At 39.2% G+C, this 27,459-nt stretch overlaps 1 protein-coding gene across 1 annotated transcript in view; it reads right to left on the bottom strand.

The window, feature by feature from the left end:
• grm6b (glutamate receptor, metabotropic 6b) overlaps positions 1–27,459 on the bottom strand; it is a 45,988-nt gene that overhangs the window by 3,027 nt on the left and 15,502 nt on the right. Inside the window, exons 4-10 of the mRNA XM_088338517.1 lie at positions 26,047–26,182; positions 22,730–22,884; positions 21,175–21,315; positions 18,650–18,850; positions 16,159–16,298; positions 14,557–15,180; positions 11,451–11,762 (exon numbers count right to left, since the gene is read on the bottom strand). Coding sequence (XP_088194643.1) covers positions 11,451–11,762; positions 14,557–15,180; positions 16,159–16,298; positions 18,650–18,850; positions 21,175–21,315; positions 22,730–22,884; positions 26,047–26,182 — 1,709 coding nt within the window. The remainder of the gene's footprint in view (positions 1–11,450; positions 11,763–14,556; positions 15,181–16,158; positions 16,299–18,649; positions 18,851–21,174; positions 21,316–22,729; positions 22,885–26,046; positions 26,183–27,459) is intronic.

Here is a 27,459-nt window from a genome sequence, read left to right as displayed (position 1 = left end):
ATCACAATTGCATAAAATTGGCTGCATCAGGAATCAAATGTAGATTGCAGCAGGGCGTCTCCCAGCTCCTGTCCATTAGACCAATGGGGATACAGACGGCACATGAAAAGGCATTAGGTTTGATTATCACACTATTTTTAGTCACGGTACCAAATTGTTGATGCTCCTATTGGGCCGGACTGTGAAAATATTGTCGGACATCAAACCGTATGTCGAGCTCCAGTTCCATCCTCCCCTCACTCGTGAACAAGACCCTGAGATACTTGAACTCAGGGCAGGATCTCATCCCCAACCCTTTTCTAGCTGGGTACCATAGTCTCGGACTTGGTGGTGTTGATCTTCATCCCGGCCACTTCACACTCTGCTGCGAAATGCTCTAGTCAGAGGTGAAAATCACGGCCTGAGGAAGCAAACAGCCCCAGATCATCTGCAAAAAGCAGTGATGCAATGCTGAGGCTCCCAAATCGGCCACTTTCCTCACCCAGGCTGGGCCTAGAAATTCTGTCCATAAAAGTTATGAACAGAATCGTTGACAAAGGGCAGCCCTGGCGGAGTCCAACTCCAATTGGAAACGAATCCGTCTTACTGCCAGCAATGTGGGCCCAACTCTGGCACGGGTCATTCAGGGACGCTTGGGTCTGCCAGGTCAGACTGGCATCTTTCCACACCAACAGAGCCAACTCACCACAAAGTGGTGATCAGTTGATAGCTCCGCCCCTTTCTTCTCCGGAGTGTCTAAAACATATGGCCGCAGTCCCGATGAAAGTCGATCATCAAACTGCGACCCAGGCTGCCCTGGTGCCAATAGGACATATGGACACTTATATTTGAACATTGTGTTTGTTATAGACAATCCATGACAGGCACAGAAGTCCAATAATGATACACCACTTGGGTTTAGATCAGGAGTTCGTTCCTCCCAAACACGCCCCTCCATATCTCACTGTCATTGCCCATGTGAGAGTTGAAGTCCCTCAGCAGTAGAAGGGAGTCCAATAAGTGTGGGTATTTGGTGAGCAAAAACGACAGTCAGGACCCGTCCCCCCACCTAAAGGCAGAGGAGGCTTCCCTCTTGTGTACCGGAGTGAACCCCAACATAGAAGAGCTGATCTGTGGGGTAACTAATATGCCTACACCGGCTATGCTGCCTTTCACCACGGGTACCTCCAGAGTGGAAGAGAGTCCAACACCTCTCAAGAGGACCAGAGCTCAAGCTGTGTGTGGAGGTGAGTCTGACTATATCTAGTTGGAACTTCTCAGCCTCACACAAACTCTTGGGCTTCTTTCCTGCCAGAGAGGTAACAATACATGTCCCTAAAACCAATTTCTATAGCCGGGGATCGGCGTGCCAAGGACCCCTTCTTTGGCTTCTACCCAGCTCTCTACACACCCAACCCCTTGGCCCCTCCCACAGGTAGTGAGCCCATGGAAACGGAGGCCCACATCGTCGTTGAGGCTGTCGTGAGCGAAGGTCCAACCACCAGGAACTCGCCAGCAGACCCCACCTCCAGGCCCGGCTCTAGCAAGGTAAATTGTGAACCAAAGTTAGCTCCTAGGATCATTGGGACACACAAACTCCTTTCACCATGGTAAGGTAGCAGATGATGGAGGAGGACTTTACAATTGCAAAATAAAATACGGAAATCAGAGAGTCACCTACATGCATCTATTCGTATGTCTGCCACCAGTAGCAAAAACTAGGCAGTGCATGGGTCTCAGCTAAGGGTTCGTTTGCAAGGTTACACAAAGCAAGAAGTATGAAAAGGGTTCACTGCTTCCACAGGTTGGTGTGCACCAGGGGTGTCAAACATGCGGCCAGTGGGTCGGAACAGGTCAGCCAAGGGATTGAATGTGTGTTAACGTTATCTATTCTCAAATGAAACACGTAGTAACTGTAATTGCTTTATTCAGTAATGTGCCCAACGCTGCTTACTGGAAACCAAGACCACATTTGTAAGTTTGATTTGATGACAGTGGCTTTTGCTGCTATCTGTTGTTGTTCTCGCTGCTACTTGTTATTTGTAGTGCGCCTTATTTATTGCATGTTTGCACAGAGAAGAGGAAGTAATTTAATCTGTGCTGTATGTTGTGCATTTAGCATTGTGGCAATTAAGTTGAACAATAGAACAAAAACAGCTCAATACTGTCTGATTTTCCCAATACCTTTAAAATAGCCTTTTTGGCAGCAGATACCGAAGATCGGCTTGGGACATAGAGCCCCCAGGTCACAGTGATGTGTCAGTGACACGCTCGTGGCAAATCACGAGGATGCGACGACATGTAAAGCCGATTATACCGTTGTTTTATTAGTCGGCATTTTATAGTCTTTGTTTCACCGTGTGAGGATAATAGCTTCGAGTTGTGCTCCACGGTACATTATCATCATCCAGATCATTTTATAGATTATCAACGAGATCCTTTTTGCCCCATTTTGTGTTGTTGATACAACTTTGGTCAGGCAGCGTTTTGGGTTTACCATTTGTAAAGCAGTTGTGTCAAAACTATGGTCATGGATGCCATTTGTGGCTTACTGTTCACCATTAACCATAATTTTATCCATTTAATTTGTATTATTCATCCTGACTTTGTTTCATTTCAATCACTGTGCATGTCTATGTATTCTGGATTCCGGTGTTTGGGTGGGGGGAAATGAGATTGTATTTTCTTATTGCCCATTGAATGTTTTTAACAGCACTTTGCAGTTTTTTGCCTTAAGTCTTATATGAATAAAGTTTTATTAATTGATGATTGATTTTTTGGGGGGGACGGCAACTTAGACAAAAACTGTCAACCACTACAATTAATCTGTGTCACATAGTTAGGAGGTTCCCTAAACATAAAATTATATAAAATATATCCTTTTACAGAGAAAAAGTTCTCTTTACACAAAATATTAACATTTTAAACCATTTTTAAAAAATTTTCAAATATTGTTTTTTAAATTCATTTTTCCTCCTAAATTTTTAAATGGTGTTTTTGTGTTCCGAAGAAACAAACACAAAGGAGAAAATATGGTAAAATAAGAATTATAATAAAAAATACAAAATTAGAAAAATGATATAGCAACACTATGAAAATGGTTCTTATAACGATTTACTTGAGTTTTGCAGTGTATTATAAACACAGTTTACAACTAAATAACAAACAAATATTCATTTGCTTAGTGGAAAAAAACACTGGTTGGCAGATTTTTTTGGTAAGTTAAATGTTCTTTCTCTAAGATTCTTATTTTAAAAAACAAAGGTGAACTATTGTAATATAAGCAAAAAATATAGTGTATAATAATGAGATTTGTATTTTTCTCGTTTATTTTTTTTCTTTTCGGTCATGTTGAGGCGCCCGCTTTGAGACTGGGAGGTTCGGGTTCGCGCCCCGGCCGAGTCATTCCTAAGACTTAAAAAGTGGTCGGCGGCGCCCTCTGTTGGCTGCGGCTGCATCGGCTCGCTACAACGGGTCAGGTGCAATCGACATTTCGTTCTGTGTACATTGTTACACAGAATGACAATACAAGGAAATTATTATTATTATTATGTTGCAACCAATATCATCATTCCATTAAAAAAAATACCACATTTATTTTGGTGAGATTTTTGTTGATGTTGACTTTATGACTCTTTGATTTAAGACCTTGCTTTAAAATACCACGCTTCTCCAATGGGTCGGAAACCCGTGGCAAAACAGCTGATGGGGTATTTATTCTCGATGGATGGTGATTGATCAACAAAGACATAATTTATTGTTACGTTGACATTTTTTATTTGAGATGTTTGAGTTGTAAACTGGGCAGCACGGTGGCGCAATGGTTAGCGCATGTGCGGCACAGTCCTGAAGTCACGAAATCGAACCTCCTGTGTGGAGTTTGCATGTTCTCCCAGTGCTTGCGTGGGTTTCCTCCGGGCACTCCGGTTTCCTCCCACATTCCAAAAACATGCATGTTAGGTCAATTGGCCGGTCCAAATTGTCCCTCGTTGTGAATGAGCGAGCAAATTCTCTGTCCCTGTGTGCCCTGCGATTGGCTGGCAACCAGTTCAGGGTGTCCCCTGCCTACTGCCCGAGGATGGCTGGGATGGGCTCCAGGACCCCCACGACTCTACTCAGGGTTAAGTGGTGCAGATAATGGATGGATGGATGTTTGAGTTGTAGACTCCTCTTGAGCCACTGTCTCCGTGTTTTGGCATGGGTTTGTATTTTTCACAACTGAACTTTTAGTCCTGTAATGATTAAATCATTGAGATGAGCACATTGTTCAAAATGATCTGCCTAATGTTCAAGATTTTTAATATTCTCTTCCATTTCTTTGTGGAGTTGTTGATTTTCTTTGATACTCTTGTTGATGTGGCTCAGTTACCCTCTTTATACTTTTCAAGTTTGTTATCCATTTTAGCAGCATGGTTCTTAAGTCCAATGAAGTTTCTTTATTTCTTTCCGCAAAAGCTCTTTTTTTGTTTCCATAAATTTTTACAGCATTTTCTCAGAATTTTTCTTCATTTTGAAATCCATTATATTAAAAAGATCTTGGATCTTTTCAAATTACTCATTTATAGCTGATTTTATTGCGTCCATGTCATCTACTTTCCTTGTTTTGGACATTTTTTGTATTTGTTGAATGTAGGTTTGTTAAAAGAAGAAGAAAAAAAAACAGCAGCAGCTAAAAAAACAAAAATTGTAAGCGAGGAGTCTGTTCTCGAGAGACCTCAGAAGAAAAAAGTTCACACAATCAAATGAAGAAAACATTTATCCTCTTTACTTAGGGGGGATAGTTTTCCTGTAGAAACATTTGCTTTTAATGATAGAAACATTGTGAATTAATGAGAAACCCTAGTGGTAAAAAAAAAAAACTCATTCATTAAAATAATAAACAAAAGTACACTATCAAGTAAACGTGCATTTTCTACTCTTTTGGTTTGGTCACTTTGTGTCTCTGTAGTTTGCATTCTCCCTCGTGTTTTTCACTTGTTTTTCGGTTGAACTACACAATACAGCAACATCTAGTGGTCAAATATTACAGTGTACCTTCAAATCGAGCTTTTTTATTATTATTATGGACCCCTGAAAATAATAGGAAACAGCAGAGGTCTAGAAATTGAGCCCTGTGGAACAATAAATGTTCCCGTGACTTCTTATTGCACGGACTAGCCTGACCATTTTTAAAATTTCTTTTGTTTTTCAATCAAGATTGTTATGAAGGAAATTTTACCTAATACTGTTTTTTGCATCATCAGATCCACCGGCTGAGATATGAAATATATACGTCTGCCGTACAGACCTGCAACCTTTTTTGTAACTTATTCAAAGGCGCACCTCAACCCGGCACACAATATTACAAACTTTCTTGGTTGTTTACATTCAGAAGCACAATCAATGTCGACCTACTCCCAAACTATCCTGGATTTATGACCCCAGTGTTTGTGTTCAGAAACCGAACTTTATTAGTAAGCGTTGACCAATATCAACTGGCAAAACCAACGGCGATAATGTGTGTAGACTTCCCCCGAGATCGGCGCCGATAAATAATGAAGCTACTATTCCAGAAAACTGTACCCGTTATAAATAAAACAACACGCATGTGCCATGAATAAGATATATTTGCCGCTTAAATAACTCATAAATCGTACGCTACTGGGCACACATCTTCCGCGGTATCTCTGCTTTAATATCCGGATTCTTTTTTTCATATATTTTTTATCAGATCATCCATGCTTTTTATCATTCCCACCCAGTGATACAATCCCCACAGCACACACATATAATACCCTCCATTTCTGAAAGGAGCTGCGGTAATGTATGGATTAGATCAAGAGTGGGCAAACTACATCCCGCGGGCCACATTCTGGCCTGCCAAACGAAAATCAAAACATGGCAAAATATATGATAGTAAATAAAGTGCTTCTGATAAAATAATTTTTATATTTGCAAAATTGGTTCCCAACAAACAAGAGGAATAATACAAAAGAACTGAAGAATTGCGACACAACAAAATATTATATTTAATGCTTAAACAGGCCCTAGTGTGTATATATATATATATATATATATATATATATATATATATATATATATATATATATATATATATATATATATATATATATATATATATATATATATATATATGGGCAGCACGGCGGCGCAGTGGTTAGTGCTTGTGCGGCACAGTTCATGTCATGGGAACCTGTCGTGGGTTCAAATCCAGCTCCAGACTTTCTGTGCGGAGTTTGTTTGTTCTCCCCGTGCTTGCGTGGGTTTCCTCCGGGCACTCCGGTTTCCTCCCACGTTCCAAAAACATGCATTTCAGGTGAATTGGCCGGTCCAGATTGTCCCTAGGTGTGAATGAGCGAATGAGTTGTCTGTCTCCGTGTGCCCTGCGATTGGCTGGCAACCAGTTCAGGGTGTCCCCTGCCCACTGCCCGAAGATGGCTGGGATGGGCTCCAGCCCCCCCCCCGCGACCCTAATGAGGATAAGCGGTATGGCTAATGAGATGAGATGAGATATATATATATATATATATATATATATATATATAAATATAAATATATATATTCATATATATTCATATATATATTTAATGCTTAAACAGGTCCTAGTGTGTGTGTATATAAGGAGCTCATATATTATTTTGTTTTTCATTCTGAAAAGAAAAAAAAATAAACAAAAATACTACCACAGTAATATTATAATAAAGTATGACTGTATGGGGGCCGACCCTTAGTAAGCTGGGATAAGGCGAGAAAAACGCAGAAGAGTCCACTACTACTGATAAAAAATGTTTATGGGTAAAAACTTTTTTCCAGTTTGCCCCTTTGTGTGTCTCCAACAATAATACTACTGCATTAATACGACCGAATACTACGAATTTACTTCAAAACTAAATATAGTGCTTAAAAGGGGACCTAAAGTTTCGTTTTCATTGTAAAAAAATAACATTTTAGAAATACTACTACAGTAACACTACAATACTACTACTATAAAAATATGACAACAGAACTTCTACAAAAATACTACGTAACTGCAGTAAGATTACAAAAATACTAAAGAAATACAACAAAAATACTACTGTGGAAATAATACAGAAATACAATATGAATAGTATAGAAATACTACAAAAACACTGCTATGGAAATACCACAGAAATACTACAAATATACCACTACAGTAATACTGTAATACAAAAATAGAACTACAGAAAAACGACAAAAACACTGCTAAAGAAATATTATGACAGAAATAGTCCAAAAATACTACTACAGAAGTACGACAAAAAACAACAAATATACTACAAAGATTCTACCATAGAAATACAACTAAAATATGACAGAAATAGTACAAAAACAATACTGCAGAAATACTACATAAATACCAGAGAAATACGACAAAAAATACTACAGAAATTATACAAAAATACTACCATGGAAACACTTAAAATACTTCAAAGGAAATACTACAAAAATACCACTATAGTACTATCATTATAAAACAATACTATGACAGATGTATGATGACAGATACTACAAAAATAGTACAACATAAAGATTATGACAGAAATACTATACAAATACAACTATGGAAATACTACAAAAATACTAATGTGGAAATATTACTGAAATATTACATAAATGGTTCAGAAATACTACAAAAACACTACTATGGAAATACTTTAAAAATACTGTTAGGGAAGTATTACGATAGAAATAGTACAAAAATACTGTTACAGCAGTACTACAAAAACAACAAATATGCTACAAATATTCTACCATGGAAATACAACAAAAATACTAAAGAAATCCTACAAAAATACTTCTAAAGATATATTACGACAGAAATACTTGAAAAATACTTCTACAGAAATTGGCAATTGGCAAACAATACTGCAGTAATATTACATAAATACTAAAGAAATACTACAAACATACTACAGAAATAATACAAAAAATTGAAACACTTAAAAATATTTCTACAGAAATACTACAAACATACCACTATAGTAATACCATGGAATGTACTACTATAGAAATATTATGACGGAAATATGACAAAAATACTACAACAGAAAAATTATGACAGAAATACTACACAAATACAACTACACTGATACTACAAAAAAAACCTACAGATATAAAACAAAACTTTAGAAATAGTACAAAAATACTATGGAAATACTACAAAATCCGACTGCAGAAATACTGCAAAAATGCTGCTACAGATATATTACAACAGAAATACTACTACAGAAATACTACAGAGCAAACACTACTGCAGTAATATTACATAAATACTAAAGAAATGCTACAAACATACTACAGAAATTATACAAAAAAAATGTAAACGCTTAAAAATACTTCTACAGAAATATTACAAACATACCACTATGGTAATACCATAAAAAAATTCTACTACAGAAATATTATGTCAGAAATAGTACAAAAATACTACAACAGAAAAATGATGACAGAAATACTACATAAAAACAACTTTAGTAATACCAGAAAAATACTACCGATATATAACAAACCTTCCACGATGGATATACTACAAAATACAACAGAAATACTACAAAATCCGACTGCAAAAAATGCTTCAGTAATAATACAAAGCGGTATATCAAATTTAGTGCTTAAAACAGGTACCTCATATGTTTGCTTTGAGTGTGCACGATTCAGAACCAAGATGATGAAACAAATCTAGTTTGAAACAAATATAAAGAAATATGACACGTAGATGTCTGATGTATATTGATTGATGAATAAAAATCATTTGACAGGTCTTCAGTTCGGCCCCTTGGCCACATTTTTTAACTCATTGTGGCCCCTGAATCCAAATAGATGCCCACCCCTGGATTAGATTTATGTTCCTTTGGCCCAAGGCAAGTTGTTGCACTGCCACAGAAATACAGTCGTGAATAATGGCGCCTTCGTTTGTGAATACAAATAGCGAGAAGGAATGATGCGGAGCACGTCGAGGATAGATCATATTTTTATGAAAAAGTCTATATTTAGAGTCTTTTTTTTCCAGAGATGATTTATTGAATGGGTTTGTGTCCATCCCTCGCTTCATCTGACCTATTTTCTGTCGCTTCTCCGTCTCTCTTTATTCCCCTCGAGAGGAAGTGAAAAGATTTTAAAAGCACCGCCGGCTTTAATTGTTCAGGCCCCAGTGATTTATAATACGGCTCTCTATTAGCTTACTTTTTCAAATAGATTTTCTATAGTCATGTTGTCTATGAGGGGGAGAAATCGCCTGCTTTTCGGGTGGTGGGGGGGTAATTTTTGAAAACCAAGCGGAAGGAAAAACGCCACTCTGGTTCGGTCTTTTAGTAGCATTCCTGTCATTCAATCTTCTGTCGTGTTTTAAAGCAAGGGTGCTCGTTCAGTAGATCGCGATCTACTGGTGGATCGCAGAGGTAGTACTTGTAGGTCACGGGAAAGTCTAATCAGTGCATTGTATTTGATGGGATACGCTGCCAACTAGTGCAGCATGTAAGCATGAATGACAATGTTGCTCATGCTGCGGTGAGAAATTGGAGAACTCCAAATATATAAATATGTATAAAATGAATGAAACAAAACACATTTTTTAATCCATTCATTATCTGCATCTCTTATCCTCAGTAGGGTCACGGGGGTGCTGGAGCCCATCCCAGCTATCTTCGGGCAGTGGGCAGGGGACACCGTGAACTGGTTGCTAGCCAGTCGCAGGGCACACAGGGACAGACAATTCGCTCACTCATTCACACCTAGGGACAATTTGGACCATCTAATTAACCTGACATGCATGTTTTTGGAATGTGGGAGGAAAACGGAATGCCCGGAAACCCACGCAAGCACGGGGAGAACATGCAAACTCCACACAGGAAGGTTCGATCTCATGACCTCATAACTGTGCCGCATGCGCTAACTATTGCGCCACCGTGCTGCCCTGTCAAAAAGTGTAATTTAATGCAATTTTGAATGCTTTTAAAATGGCATTGATTTTTTTACTTAGGATTTAACAAGTATTTATTGATTAAGAGTTAAAATGAAATATCATATTTACATTTACATATGGTATAATGTATGACAATGGGGTTTATCAAGATGCCTTTCAAACCAATAAAGAAAAAATAACGTAAATTAATTTACTTTCTAGGTTTATGTTGGAATTTCAATTATTAACCACAAAAATAATTACTCTATTTGCCTACATTGACTACAGGGTATTTAATATTTTCCCTATTAATCAAACTGCACTGCAGCAGTACAGTATTATTTATTTCTTGCAAGAGTATTATTGGACAAAAACATTGGACATGAAAAAAAACAACAAAATAAATTGAGTCATTAGTTCTGCATCGTTAAGAAAGTTCGGACAACTTCGAAGCTAACAAGTTTTTCGTAAGTGGGCCAAGGTTTTGTCCGCCATTTTCAGCCTAGAGGTAGGGGGGTGATACACTATAATGATGGTGCCAACCGCCGTTAAATTGAAGACGAAGAAAAAGAAAAAGACTAAAGGTACATCTCAAGCCGGGCCAAAAATGTCAATGAATACTTTTAGGTCTGGCCAGGTCAGGCTTCTCTCTGTATCTTTTTTTATTTTTTATTCACCCATTATTGTTTTTTTTTTTGGTCTGCTTAAAGTCTTGTTTAACGTATATTTTATTCTTGATATGCTTCTGTGCAGCACCTTACTAAGTATCAGTGTGACAAAATGGTCAAAATGTAATTAAATATGTATACCAATATTATAGAACATTAATAGTATCGAGAGTATCGAAGACCATTCTAGAGTTGAGTGTATGTCAGAAAAAAGTGATACGGATCATCTGTAGTATTGTACGAATGAATACTGAAGGATTAAGTATATTGGTCTTTAAGGCCCCAAAAAACTGTTACCGGTACTAATAACAACTCAAGAATTGAGTATCATATTGGTCTAAAAAAGTAAGCTGTATCATACTCAAGATTTGAGCATACCTTTAGTTATCGTCCCAAAGTCAGGTCACATCAGGTCATGTTTATTTGTATAGCTCTTAATCACAGAAAGTTTCAAAGGGCTGTACAGACTACATACTATTATTACACCATCCCCTGATCTAAAACCTACATAAGGGCAAGGGAAAAGGGTAAGGTGCCGCAAGAACTGAAAATTATATTAGGACAAAAAGTAAGCTGTATCATACTCAAAATTTCAGTATACCTGTAATTATCGGTCACAAAGTCAAGTCAAATCAATTCATTTTTATTTATATAGCTCTTAATCACAGACTACAGACTGTTATTACACCATCCCCTGATCTAAAGCCTGCATGAGGGCAAAGAAAAACTCAAAAACCTGTGCATGTCGAAAGAAGAAGCCTTGAGAAGGTGCCGCTCATGAGGTAACGCCCCCCTTTCAGGATGACCAATGACAACGCAAGAATTGAAAATGATAGAGACAAAAGGTAAGCTGTATCAAAAATCCCGATTTTCGAATTTACCTTCTCTGTTGATTGTGCCGTGCCAAAGAAGATGGGTACAAATGCCAGCCAAACGATGCAGGTGGTGTACATGGTGAAGCCTATAGGCTTGGCCTCGTTGAAGGTCTCGGGAACCCCTCGGCTCTTGATGGCATACACCGTGCAGGTGATCATTAGAACAATACTGTAGCTCAGACACAGGATCAGGGACAGATCGGACATGTCGCACTTTAGGACTCCTCGGGCGAACTCGGGATTGGGCGGCTTTTGCTCTTCGTAGTCGATGATGGTGTGCGGGGGGACCACGCCGAACCAAATAAAAACGCCAAGTACCTGAAGAGAAAGGGGAGTCATTCATTTTTAGTCCTTCAATATGCTATAGGCTTTTAGCCACAGCACAACGCACCTTATTCACACCCAGCCACACCTTAATGTACTTATACAACAACACAGAATATATGTACATAGTCTTTTCCTTTTTGTATGTACAAAATGTATTTTGTTGTTTACTGTATTCGACTTTTAAACTTATTTTATCAACTCCGGCGCTTCATCACTCTTGCTGCTGCTGAATCTTAGTGCTGCCTTTGACACTGTGGACCATAATATCTTACTAGAATGGTCAGAAAAATTGATTGGTATCTCAGGAACCGTCCTCTTATGGGTCAGATCCTACCTCTCAGATTGGACGCACTGTGTCAAATATGGTGAAATGACATTTGAGCCCTTTAGTGTTACCTGTGGTGTTCCGCAGGGTTCAATACTTGGCCCCCTTATTTTCAGCATTTACATGCTTCCATTAAAAAGCACACTTCTATTCTATAGCATATGAATAACCTATATTTTAAGTTGACAATATCAGGGGATGGTGTCATAATAGTCTGTAATAATAGTTTGCACCACACTGCATCTTAGAGGCCAAAATGCGCAAGAACAGCTGGTAGTTTCTCTTGCAAATACCGTACTGTACTCCTGTTTAGCTTTCATTTATTTCCCCCCCACCACCTCCGCCTCACTGTTGTTTTAACGATTATTTGAAACCAAGATAAGTATAAATAGGATATATAAAGGTTATGATCATAGGCAGTTTTGGGAATAACACATTCCTGGAAGGCGATTACATTTCCTGGTAACCAGTACTGTAACATTTTATTATTAATATTTATGATACTATTGGGATGGGTGCTGCCATGCTGTACTTGCCCAAGACACACCACAGGTAGGGGTACCCCTATGACCCTAGGGCTTAAGGGAACCGTGAACCGGACCGTCGTTCCAACCCTACATTATTCTTCATCTCATCTCATCAGCCGTACCGTTTATCCTCATTAGGGTCGCGGGGGGGCTGGAGCCCATCCCAGCCATCTCCGGGCAGTGGGCAGGGGACACTCTCAACTGGTTGCCAGCCAATCGCAGGGCACACAGGGACAGACAACTCATTCGCTCATTCACACCTAAGGACAATTTGGACCGGCCAATTCACCTGAAATGCATGTTTTTGGAACGTGGGAGGAAACCGGAGTGCCCGGAGGAAACCCACGCAAGCACGGGGAGAACATACAAACTCCGCACAGGAAGTCTGGAGCTGGATTTGAACCCACGACAGGTTCCCATGACATGAACTGTGCCGCACAAGCGCTAACCACTGCGCCACCGTGCTGCCCTACATTATTCTTATAGATTATTAATTATGGTGTCCTCTGGTTGTTAAGTACTATTGCTTTATTTATCACATACAATTTAAAATACAACTAAATATTTTCATGGTGGCTCCATCTCAAGTACAGCACTATAAGAATGCTAAATTTCTACTCATGTAGATATCCTCCCTACTTTCCATCCATCCATCCATCCATCCATCCATTCATCAGTCCATCCATCAGTCCATCCATCAGTCCATCCATCCATTATCTGCACCGCCTATCCTCAGTAGGGTCGCGGGGGTGCTGGAGCCCATCCCAGCTATCTTCCGGCAGTGGGCAGGGGACACCCTGAACTGGTTACCACCCAGCACCAGAGCACAGTTTTTATCTCCCTATTGTATATACTGGTACATCCAAGCTGAATTTACAACTATAAGATAAAATAGTGAAATCAGGGAGTCAGCTTTAAAGCGCATATTTGCTTGTGTGTCACCAGTAGCAAATAAAAGGCAGTGCGTGGCTTATGAAGGAACAACAAGTTAACGAGAAATCAATGACGCAAACGTGAGCACAGAATTTACGGTAAAAGTTTTGGTTGTAAAATTGTTTTTGTAATGAACCATGCCTGGAAAATTAAGAAAATATCTTGGACACTACCCAAAAATTGAGAAGGAGATCTTTGAGGAGTTTGAAGCCCAAAGACAAAACAGATATGGAGTGTCTCAGCCAAGTGTTAGTTTGAGAGCTCCTAAGATTGCGCAAGCCAAAAAATATGAAGGGTTACTGCTTCCACAGGTTGGTGGAGACCTTCTCTTCTAATTCCTTAATTATAAGGGTACCTGAAAGCAGTTTAAGGGGTTCGGCTTATGTGTGAGTGTATATAGTAATTTGTGACTAAATAGTATTTTCAGAGTAACGCACTACTTTTGGGTGTCACAAAACTGAATGGAAACTGAGTTACTTTTCAAATGAAGTAACTCGAAACTCTAACGAATGGCTTTTTTTCAGTAACGCACTCAACACTGTTCAAGATGCAAAAAGTAACATAACTGTGAAAAGCTAACAGCGTTATTTTTGTTAACCTTTTATTATTTATCTTCCTTACTGTTTTTTAAACAATTATTAAAACAAAAATAAGGATTCGCCTGAGACACGAAAGGTCCCCGGTCCGAGACTGGGTGCCACCAGTCTGTACTTGCCCAAGACACACCACATGATATGGTTGGGGTATCCAAACAACCAGCCAAACAACCAACAAACAAGCCGACCGACCTACCAGCTGACCGACCAACCAACCAACCAACCAACCAACCAACCAACCAACCAACCAACCAAACAACCAATCGACCGACCAACCAACCAGCCAGCCTGCCAGCCAACCAACCAGATATATCTTTAAGGTTACAAACATAGTTTTAAGTAATTGACTTTTATTTGTAGCCAAAGAACTCTTGAAGCAAAATGAATCCCAGGTATGCATTTACCTGCACTGATATAAGAATGAAGGTGATAATAAGCTGCGACGTAGGACTGATGAACTTCGGAGGCGTGACGGACTTTTTGCCCTGTTCGAAAATGCGGTAAATCCTGTTGGTTTTGGTCAGCATGGCGGCGTAGCTGATGCACATCCCGAGGCCCAGCAGGAGCCGACGGAAGGCGCAGACGGCCACGCTCGGCTCGGCGATCATGAGGAACGTGATCAAGTAAATGAGGAAGATGCCCGTCAGCAGCACGTAGCTGAGTTCCCTGCCGGACGCCCGAACGATCGGCGTGTCGTTGAAGCGAATGAAAGTGCCGATGACCCCCGTGGTAGCCAGGATCCCCAGGATGGCAAGGAAGACCGGGATGATGGCCCAGGGGGAGCTCCACTCCAGTTTGATGATGGGCGTGGGCCTGCAGCCCGTTCGGTTTTTCAGAGGCCTCATGTCGAACGGGCACATGTCGCAGCTGAATTCGTCGAAAAGATATTGGTAGCCGTCGCAGAGCTCGCAATGCCAGCAGCAGGGAACGCCCTTCACCATCTTCTTCCTCTCGCCGGACTCGCAGGGGAAACTGCATACGGAATCCGGGATCCTGCGGTCGCCGCCGGACCAGCGCATCTCCTCCGGCTGACAGGTAAGCACAGGTAGAGGACTGTTACTCTTGTGATCTAACTTCACCCAGAGTTGGGAGGATTACTATACAATCCGAAACAGTAACTATTTAGTAAATGTAACCAGTAACGAGATCCCAATAGTATAATATTAAAGTCATGTCACTTGATTACATTGGATTACTCCAATATCAAATATGCTAAAAAATGTAAAAAATAAACTAAATATGAATCAAAAAACTACATTTAGTTAAAGATAAATGAACACCGTAACCTTTGTTTTAAACACACCAAATTTCCAACACACTCTGGGGCTTGTTTATTTATTTGTGTCATGTCCTGCACGGTTGTCAGGGCGCCCAGCTGGCCCAGCCCCTTGACACCGGCTGACCTGCATTTCTTGATTACTCCTATGGGTACTTAAACGTGCCTTTTGGAACTGAGATCATTGTTTACCCTTGTTGAAACCCTGTTCATGCCTGTTTGATCTGAGTAATGCCTAGTTTGTAATTTTGCCTGCCTTTGAGCCTGATTTGTTTTGTTTTTGGTCCGTTTGTGTGTTGGACAACTTTTCTTTCTCAATTAAAGTGACAGATCGTCTACGCAAATAAGTTCCAACTTCCTGATTCCCGACCCGTTTCATGACAATTCGGTAAATAAATTAGTTTGAATTTGACTTTGATAAAAACAAATACAATTCTGTTTGCTGGGAAAAAGTTTCACTCAACTGAAGTATATTTTGTCCTATTTTTCTACAAAAAAACGTAAAAATATAGCCTGTTTTGAACTTTTAAACAGTAAAAAATGAAAAAAGGTAAACAAAAATGTAAATACTTTCGAAAAATTTTAATGTACTTCAAGATTTATTCAAGAAAAAAAAAAAAAACAGGGAGAAATTTGGTGTCCCTTTTGAGCAAAAATAAACAGTAACCTACCAAAATGATAACATGTGGGATTTTTTTATAGATCTGGGGAATAGAAAATCCAAAATTACATTGAGTCGAAGGTGATTCGTCCACTGGCCAATGTCCCTGTAGCCTGGATTACTAACGTTAGAAAACTGGTACTGAAAGATGTCGTAGCGACCGGGGGCGTCACCATTTTCGTTGAACATCACACCGGTTCCTGCACTTCCTGTTGAAGGGGAAGAGAAGACATTCTTACAAAATCAGCACACAAACACACACACATAACATGCATTCTATTGAATGGAGATAATGCTCTCTCGTGTAGCGCTTGTGCTAAGTGCATGGTGCGCTTTAGTGAAGGCTTCCCTGCACTTCAATGGCCTTTCAGCACATTTTACTCCAGTGTCCTAACGTGATTGGACGTCCCCTTGTACTTGCCTGAAGGCCAACTATCAGGAAAAACCTTCCACATGAGCCCAGGTCATCCAGTGAGAAGCTAGAAATGAATATCCTTTCTCAGAACACATTTTTCCTCTCTGCAAAAACACTGTCATTTTTTTTTATTAAATAAATGATGAAAAGCGCGGGAAGCACCCAGAGGGCTTGTGTTGTGGTCCGCTGCGATACACTAGCACTGTGGTTCTCAACTGGTAGTTCGGGACCCATAAGTGAGCTGTGGACCTGTTTTCACTGGGCCGCAGGTCTCGCCACGGCATGTATTGCGTGCAAAAAGTTGATTGTTTCATTTTCGTTTAATTAAATGAATGATTGATGCTCTGGATTTTCGTGCTGCCCCTAAGTACGCGGTTCGTACGTGTGCTTGAAATCCTTGAAAAGGCTTGAATTTTCATGTTGGGTTTTAATGGATTGAAAAGTACTTGAATTTTGGGTGAAATGCTTGAAAATGTTTTATGTTGTTGCCATGTTTTTCATCAAGTCTGCTTAGAAATGAGGCCGACATTGCTCTCTGGTGGCTGCGCTTTGCCATTGGATTTGTTGGTACATTGTTGGCATTGTCCAATAAAGCGTCCTCGCCCCCTACGGCAGGTGCATTTTACAACTAATCCAAACCACAAAATGTGTATTAGAGCAATGATTATGTATCATTTATGGAACTTTTATGATGAACCATGCATAAAAGGAAATTGTAATGGGAAGAACTTCCTGCAACTGAAAATGTAAGCTACATATTACTGTCATTTTTACCCAATATCTACTGTGTATGGGGTAAAAATTAATAGTAACATTAATAGTAGTAGAAATTAGCTATAAAAGTACTTAAAAAGTTTTGAGTTTGGTCATGAAAAATGTGTACCAACCCTGTAAAAGCTTCAATCACTTTACTTTAAAAAAAAAAGTTGCTAAGAGGAAGACAAAAAAACAACAACGGAGGGTCCATTACGCTCCTTAATAGTTGATGGCGCTAATGCCCTGCAAATGCGAGTTAACACCCACCGTTTCACACCACAGAAAACGACTGGTAAAGTTTGTCTACGGTCAAATGCAGGCACTGCAAAGAATAAATGAGATATGGATTTTTTTTTGTATTGATGACAAAGCTACTGAAGTAAAGCCTTTCTGACTTTGTTAAAAAGTAGCTGATTAAGCATTAAAAGGACGATAGGTATGAGTGAACACTAGATGCCGCTATATTGTGTAGTTCAACCAAACACCATGTCTGCACTTTAATGTTTATATTGGGTTATATTTGGGTATTGGGTTTTATGGATGCTTATTTTGGATTTTTATTCTGTGTATTTTGTATTTTCTTTTAACTATGAATGAATAAATGGATGCTCAAAAAGAAGTTTTGCTGGTCATTGATAATGACAATAGGAATTCGGAATCTGAGACGAGTGCTGAAAAGCACAAGGAAGAATACAAACTACAGAGACTCAAAGATTTATTTTCTTCTTTTTGCGCAGCCTTTTGCTGAGACAGGGAAAAAAAGGAAAAGACAAAAGTACAAAGAAAAAAGAAAAAGAAGAATGGAATGACAAAAAAGATAAAAAGAAAAGAAGAATAAGAGAGAGAAAAAAAGTGAAAAAAGAAAGGTGATAAAAGACAGAAAGTAAAAAGAAAAGCAGCTAAACAGCTAAAGGAAAAAAGCAAAAAGAAGGAAAATAAAAAGGAAGGGAAGAAAAATAGAGAAAAAGAAAGCAAAAAAGAAAGAGATAATAAAAACAGAAAAGAAATAGAGGAATAAAAAAAGAAAAGAAAAAGATAGGATAAGAAATGGGAAAGAAAGAAAATAGAAGGTAAAAAAGAAATAGAGAAAAACAATTCAAAAGCAAAAAAAGGGGAAAAAATTACTTTTTTGTGTACCCCTAGGAGAAAGCTAACCGACAATGATGTCAGCTTTTCAATCCATGAATCTAATTAGTGGAAGTATTTTTTCATTTTGGTCAAGGTCTGTAATTAATCTGTGGGTGGCGGGTCCTCAAGTAAGACCAGTCTAGAACCACTGTATTTGCAGACACATCTCAAGTTCTGCTGACTTCACTCCCGCCTTAAAGTTCCTCGAGTCAACCCCTTTTTTTTATCTTTTTTCAAGAGGGGTGAAGAAAAAAGTCATACCGTTGAAGTTGACCGAGCGGATGTACTGGAGAAGCATTCGTCCTTCCACGGGGTCCATTTTGTCGCAGACGCCCATTGCCCCGGGGCACAAGTCCAAGTGCATGCTGTGCAAAGCGTGCGCCATGGCGTACACCGCGTCGATCACAAACTGAACCTTCCCCTCCTGTTCGTATTGAGAGTCCCGGCTTATTCGTTCCTCACCTTCGGGAAGACGTAGGATCAATTTAGAGGAAGGAAAACGACACTATATTTGTAATACAGTCTACCGTAAACTCCAGTCTACAGCCATTAAAACAAAGTCATTCACATCCATTTCATACATTTTTTTTAAAAAAAGGGGGGGAAATGTCTAGTAAAAGTAACACGTTGTGCAGCAAGTAAGTACTGTGTCCGCAGCTGTCAATCTTAATCAACTAGCGCAGCAGTCAATATTCAATAAATATACCCAGATAAGAGCTTTAACTGTGCCGGATGTGTCCACAAATCGCCAGATCTGCATAGCACTCAAGCCCGATCAGCAGACCTTTACCAGTTATGGCCCGGACCCTCGGTCTGCTATGTTGCGGACCTTCCAGACTGAACGCGCCATCATGTAAAAAAAAAAAAGTCACCACAGCAGGTGGACCGAGCAGCCAATGGACCCCAGTGAACTGATGTTGTTACTGAATGGACAGAACCTTTCAGCACATGTGGCCCACTTCCGGTCCAGGTAGATTTTGCTGTTTACATGTGAATGCGACAAAAACAGTCTACAAAAAATCTCAATGTACAGTGGTACCTCTACTAACGAACGATTCAACATACAAATGTTTCAGGTTACGAAGTACCTGAACAAAAAATATTGCCTCCAGTTACAATAGCGTTTCAGGATACAGAGTCAAAAATACAGTATTAGCGGCCAGAGTTTCCCGAACGTGAACAAACAGGCTATCGCTTAAAATCTGCCTGGAAACCCAGTGCGCAAGCGCGCTCCCGGCATGCTCTTTGAGTCACCATGACATTTCAGAGTTTAGAGACGAGGAGGGGGAGGGGTTCCAGCAAGATAGTGGGGAGGAGGAAGCAGCTATCATTCAATCAGCCCAAATCAAAGACATTTTGGCAAAATTCCATGAAGTTTCGGAATTTGTGGAAAGGAATTACCCGGACAAAGTGTTGACAAGTCGGGTTGTGGCTACGTCTGCTTCGGCGTCTACGACAGATTAGCAAAAGCCAGCAAAAGCAGACATTTTCAAGAAACCTTAGGCAAAAAGGTAAAAATATATATATATATCATTTCCTTACAAAGAATGACAATAAAAGTAAATTCTATTCTATTCTTTATTCTTTGTTTTAAGACATCATATTTCTCTTGTTTTATGCTTATTGTGCGGTTATCTAATTTTAATATGTATTTGTTTCATGTTCTGATGCTCTTTTATGATTTATTAAAAAATAATCATACTGGAATCTTTAGGAACACCCTGCACTGGTAGCCAGCCAGTCGCCAGACACACTGACAAATACATCATGTTCATTCACACCTAGGGACAATTAACCTGACATGCGTGTTTTTGGAATGTGGGATGAAACTGGATTGCCCGGAGGAAACCTACACAGACATGGGCCAAACATGCAAACTCAGCAGGGGAGGGCACGGTTACTGGATTTGAACACTGGACTTTCGCAACGTGGAGCTGCGAGCAAACAACGCTACCATTATCCATTATCTGCACGGCTTATCCTCTGTAGGGTCGGGGGGTGCCGGAGCCCATCCGAGCTGTCTTCGGTCAGTGGGCAGGGGACACTATGAACCGGTTGCCAGACAGTCTCAGGGCAGACAGAGACAGACAACTCACTCTCTCATTCACACTTAGGGACAATTTGGACCGGCCAATTAACCTGACAGACATCTTTTCAGAATGTGGGAAGAAACCAGAGTGCCCGGAGGCCACCCACACAGGCACAGGGAGAACATGCAAACTCCACACAGGAAGGTTGTAGCTGGATTTCATCCCATGAAGTATTGACTGCTGCGCTAGTTGGTCAAGAACCTTTACAGCTGCGGACACAATCCACAAACGTGTGTGCAAGAGACGTAACAATGTGTTACTTTTCTGTACTAGACATTTCCCCACTGATTCTGCCAGGATCGCGATCTTACTCCCCAGGAAAAGCAAGAATTTCATTCATCCATTCATATGCGTCCCTGGTTAGATAACCAGGCATTTCACGACTGAATGGAGTCATGGTTGCCCCTGCCGTTTACCCCAGCTTCATTAAATTTTAATTAATTTGACATTCAGAGGATTAAGCAGAAATCGCATCATTACCCGTCACGGGTTCTTGCAATTATTTGTTTTAATTAAACAGTCGGATTCCCCTGGTCTGCACCTGTTCTAAGCCTGGTGCTAGGCGTTGGCCAAAGCTGCAGTATTTAAAATGTATTAAAAAAAGTAGTGCCTTATAGTCCGGAGATTACGGTAATCGGAAATGGAGACTTGGCCCGTTTTTTTGTCAATGGCAATGGCATTAGATCTGTTCTTTACCTGTGCATTTCCTTCTGTCGGGTTCGTATTTGATGCCAGGCCGTGTCAGTTTGCACTTGAAGTCATCTTCCCAAAATTCAGCGAACCAAATGTTCCTTCTGTTGTTTTCCAAAGATCTTGTTGTAAAGTACTGGTCGAATCCTAGAGGATTTAGCACATTGTTACTTGTGAACTTTAACAAAAATATATTATATATTTCTGATGATTTTTAAAGAGTTTACTGAGACAGATTGTATACTTCCAATGCGATACACATATCACAGCCTGCATTATTTTCCGATAACGATTTTATCAGATCCAGCACAAATAATATTAACTTCAGAAGTCACACTCAAATGAAAATGCAAAAAAAAACATAGAGATAAAAGCCAGGGGAAAAAATGCTCATTTTGGTACTGTCTCCTAAACCAGTTTTTCTCTGGATGAGGGATTTCCACTTTTGAGGCACCTTTTCAAGGTTTCTTATTTTCCTCATGCTGAGGTTTTTGAGTTTTTCCTTTCCTGCATGTTGGTTTAAGATCAGGGGATGGTGTAATTGTAAGCTTTACAGCCCTAAGAGACATTTTGTGATTACGGGCTATACAAATAAATGTGACTAGACTTGACTTGACTCAACGAGTGGGCCGGGAGCTATTTTGAGTAGGTGGTGTGGGGCTTTGATCTGGCAAAATAATGCTTATTTCTTTTTTTACTGGGGGTCGATTACACCTATCAACTGTAGATGGCGATAATAATAAAACAGGGCCAGTCTCCCCATTCATTCCTGCAAACTCAGGTGAGTGTGAGAGGTAATCTGGGAATATGTACTGCTTTATTTTCAGTATTGATGAGCTTATTGGTAGAAAAGCTCGGCTTATGAACTTGATTAATTTTGAATTGCGCTTTTTATTTGACTTTATTTAAAAGAACTATTTTTTGGGAAGTTGATAAATGAAATTGTATTCGCTGGCAAATGGTTTTACTTGAGTATATTTGATTTAATTTTTCTAGAAAAAGGGTAAGCATAGAATAGAATAGAATAGAATAGAATAGAATAGAATAGAATAGAATGGAATAGAATACAATGAAATAGAATACAATAGAATAGAATAGCTGACATTGTTAACACATACCTACTGTAATAGAGAACATATTTTACTTTTTTTAAGGACACCTTAAACTACCTACCCCACCTATTACCTTTACCATTTTCTAGTCTTTTTATTTAACCCTGATTGGGCATGGCACAGTTCAAATTTGGCCCAAATGCTTCATTGAGCTGATTTAAGTTAGCATTTTCAACCACAATCAAACTGAAATGCTAACTGCATCGGATGATTATTTGATTTGAGCAGGACCAGAAAGTAAAGTTTATGATTGCCGGTCTCAGAAAGTGTGAAATCCGCTAAAATCCTTCAATATCGCACTGATAGCCGATATCAATATCATAGCAGGACACCCCCCTACTTTATTGCTTTGGGTACAGGAGTCCTCCATCAGTGTCACGAGATATTCAATATGCCGAATAAGTAGTTCCCACGTTCAGTTTTCGGTTCCAGTTGTCATCGGGACTTACCGTCAATAGAAGCCCTTTTTGGCAAGATGGTGACGGCCCCCTCCGCCACCTCCTCCTGGTCTTGGATGGGGGAGTTTTTGGCCCCCCAGCTGTCAGAACCGACAAATAGAAAGTGGCCCGTCAGATTGGCCTTTTTAGCCGCTTGCAACACTCGCCTGCAATGAAAGAGACTCTATTCAATACGCGAGTCGCTCCACCGACCTGAGGACAAAGATGAAGCTGAAGGGAACGTAACAAAGTACCATAAATGCACTCTTAATCTTGGATACAGTGGCGCCTCTTCATACGAGTTTAATGTGTTTCAGGATCGTGTTCTTAACCCGAATTTCCCGCGATAAAATGATTAAAAACGAATTGGTTCTTTCCCATCCTCCCAAAAGCATCCAAGTGAACCCTAAATAGCTGCAAAACACATTTTCCTGATCAATACAAGACATTCAAATAGTGATTATTTGAGTAAATACAGTGCCTTGATTTTTGTATGTATAGAAAGCAAGATGTTTGTTCCAAATAAAACTCGTATACAGTGATACCTCTACTCACGAATGGCTCTACAGAGTTGAAATTCTTAAGTTTAGAGGTGCTGGTATAAGGAAGTAAAACTGAATTTTGCAATCACTTTATTTTCTTCACTTCTCTCCACTTGTCAAGACCAGTAGACAGGGTAGACCCAATTGCGTAACGTTTTCTCACAATTTTATTGAGATATAGGAAGGGGAAGGGCAGCGCCCGCAATCCGAACCTTGCTGGACGCGGGAAGCAAGTCACTCTCGCAATCGGATTGTGATCCGAAGACGGAAGTGGATCTTCCGTAGCGGATGGTTTCAGGGACGGAAAAACAGGTCGACAGGAGAGCAGACGTGGTCGGGAACAAAAACGGGTCGTAAGCCGCGATGAGAGAGGAGACATGGTCGGAAACAAAAACTGGTCAGAAGCCAGAACGGGAGATCAGACGTGGTTGGGATCAAAAAACAGGTCGTAGCCGGAGACAGACAGGGAGATCAGGAACGGACAGGTGGAAAAACGGGACAGGCGGGAGTTAGGGTCGAAAAGGATTGCCTTGTATCAACAGAGGTTCCCAGACGGGCTGACAACAGGAGAGTGACAGGACTGGGTTTGAATAGGGACAGGGAGCCAATCAGAGCCCGCAGCGGTTGGCGCCAAATAAGCGGGCACAGGTGATTCACATTGATATTCATGACACCTCTTATGTGTTCATTATTCCGCAATCAGGATTAATCAGGACACCTCGACCTTTTTTTTCTCTCTATAATTAAAGATTTAATCAAGATAAATTACATGCCGTTGCGTAAATGGTAATTTGGACTTTATTATCCTGTTACCGGAGTAAAAAACCCTTGTGATTAAGGGCGAGGCAAACATAGCTTGACTTATGTTGTGTTTCCTTTTCAGGTTTTATTGTTTTTTTTTCCTCTGATTGGCCACTGATGTGTTTGGCAGTCATGATTGTTTTAGAATTGTATTTCATCTGATTTAAAGGAAATTATTAATTATTATTATTATTATTTCTTACTGAAACATGAGTCCTTTGTTGTTGAAGCATATATAATAAATTAGAGAGCTCTTTACATAAAATATTTTTTTATCTACTCTACACTGCAAAAAAGGTATTGTCCCACAGTTATTATTATACTATATTTGTATTTTTGTATAAGGAAGAAAATGATTTATATATATATATATATATATATATATATATATATATATATATATATATATATATATATATATACAATAATATATTAGTCATATATTCAACTCATATTCCAGTAGAATACGAAAAATAATTATGTATGACATTTTATGTATCGATATCATTTATATGTTTTTCTTGTATTAATAAATTTTAATCATATTCTACTGAAGTAAACATTATTTTTCTCCCAAGTTCTATTTTTTCCATATATTTAATTTGTTTTATTTCACTTAGAGAAATCAGAGTTTGTTTAATTTTTACTTCAAATTTTACATTATGTGACTACTGTATATTGTAACTTGTGTTTGTAGTAAAATAAGAAAAATAATACATAAAAAGAACAAAATAATTTAATATGGATATTTGAAATATTATTTCATGTATTACTATAATAACATTTAAATATAAATACAATTAAAATGACAATAATACTAAAAATAATACTACTCAACTCACGAAAACACGAAAAATAGTTTTTATACTTGTATATCAAACACTGTCCCTTTAAGAATTGTTGCTGAGAAGATGGACTAGGAAATGAATCAAACTAGCATTCCATTGTTTTCTGCCTAAAATGAACTCCACTATTTTGGCCACAATCCACTATCCACGTTCTTCTATTGCTGCATGCAGTGGTCGGCAGATATGTTGGCCTGGAGAGGGATGGGCGCCACAAGACTGTACTTGCCCGAGACATGCCACAGGAAATGGTGCTTAAGCGATCCAACCAACCAACCAACTGACCAACCAACCAACGGACCAACCGACCGACCAACCAACCATATTTATATGACTAGTAAAAGAAGATATGTATAACTAAATAACGTTTATATAATGTTACAACAATATATTTTAATTCTTCGACTAATAATAATACTAAAATATATATATTTGTATGTATAGTAAAATTAAATCAAATGATAAAATAAATAACAAAATCAAATTATAATACTTAAATTAATGAACACAATATAGCTAAAATATGAAAAATAATATAAATAATAAATAAATCATATTCTTTGGACATGAATATTTATATAAACAGTAATCTACATACTATAATACTTAAACAATACTACGCAACTTAGCTAAGTACAAAACAGTACAAAAATAGATTTTATATTTACATATTTATATAAAAAAAGAATTTAAAAAAATATATCTATATAGTAATCTAAATAAAGACTTATAACAAATAAAAGTAACACTATGCAATTTAAGTATTAAAAATATTTTATATACTCATAAATAAAAATATACATAATTCAAATTACAATAATACTAATAATAATATTATGCAAATTAGCTTGAGTATGAAAACTGTTAAGATTTTATAAATTGGCTTTATAAATTTTAAAATAAAATAAAAAATAAAAGAAAAATATACTAAAGCTTCTAAAAATGAAACATTTGACCATATTTAAATGAAACAATAGTATGTTCCAGCTGAACAAAAAAAGAAAATGATGTCGATATTTAACAACGTCTTTCTAACTGGACTTTTTGCTCTCACTCTCAAACTACGTTCGCCACCTATTGTTTTAATCGCTCACCGATATAATTGAACTTTCCCTTGTAAAACCTTCGAGCAAGCACTCACTTGATGTCATCCTCGTTTGCGAAGATGATGACCCCTCGAGCGTTGGACGTCTCCATCAGTCTCTTGATGATCTTTTCAAACTCTCCCGGTCTCGGCTCTCGAGGGATTTTTATCGACTGTGCGATGCACAGCCCCCCTGTGTTGCACAAGATGTTAGAACCATTTTTTAATCATGAAAAACGCACAAAACTACTCTAAGTAAGGGGCCGGTCACACAGACATTTGCGGCTGAATCACGGCCAGAAATTTCTGCCTGTGAGGCGGACGCTATTGGACGCTTTGAGATCGCAATGCAGACGAGATACAGCAGTGCTTAACACGCGGTCGGAAATTCGCGCCGGGTGGCAACGCGAAATAGTTTTGCCCTGCTCAATTCATCAGAGCGCGGGTGCAAAGCCTTTCACGAGCGTATCGAGGCTGAACCACGGCCAGAAATTTCTGGCCGTGAAGCAGATGCTGTTGGGCACTGTTGGACGTTTTGAGACCGCCATATAGACGAGATACAGCAGTGCTTTACTCGCGGTCGGAAATTCACACGTGGTTGGCCGCGCGCAAAACTTTTGAGCTGCTCAAAAGTTTGAGCACGTGTTAAACCGCGTGCCGCACACGTGGTCAACACGAGGTAATGATGCGGAAATGACGCGGAACGACGTGCTCTGGCCGCGGCCAGGGCGTGGTTACACATGGGTAGGACGGGAAATTTCAGCGGGTAATCGTGGGTGGAGCATGGTAATAGCATGTTCTGCGCCTGTATCGCGGTGTTATTACGTGAAATTAGCGTGTTACGCGTGTGACAGTCAAACGCCTTTCTCCGCGTATATACAGCGCGATTTGCCGAGCACACGTCAGTTGTGCTCGAGACGTCAAGGGGGTGAACATGGATCCCCGTCAGCGTAGTGACCTCGTCTTAATCCATTTTTATTTCTTGACATTTCTTTTCAAGATAATAAAATAAAAATGAAAAACCATTACAATAATAACATATTGGCTTCTTCGGTGCCATAGCTTGAAATCTTGATCTTCACGGGACTGTGTCTTGAGCGGTTATGATTTCTACAGCCCGGTGTTATCCGAGAAATGCATCTCTGCCGAGATTTGCATCCCCTCGCTACTACAACCGCTTTTACCTCGTTTTATCTCACTTTTAGGGAATGTAATGGCGAACATATAACCAAAACCACTTCGTCTTGCATTTGTTGGGAATGTAATACAACTTAAACCATTCCGTCTTTGTTTTTGTTGTGAACGTAATCGAACGGTAAATCCTCCCCCCCTCGCGTGAACGCGCATTCTGCTGCGCTTCCAACGAAAGCGATCGTATTCTATATAAAACGCTTATTAAAACAATAAAGCGAGCTAATTATAACAATTGGGAGATCCTAGTCTATATAACGCGTTTATTTAAACAATAAA

The sequence above is a fragment of the Urocampus carinirostris genome, chromosome 6 (genome assembly GCF_059441175.1).
Source record: "Urocampus carinirostris isolate Australia breed hairy pipefish chromosome 6, RoL_Ucar_1.0, whole genome shotgun sequence".
In the NCBI taxonomy this organism is placed as follows: domain Eukaryota; kingdom Metazoa; phylum Chordata; class Actinopteri; order Syngnathiformes; family Syngnathidae; genus Urocampus; species Urocampus carinirostris.
This window is presented reverse-complemented; position numbering and strand designations above follow the sequence as displayed.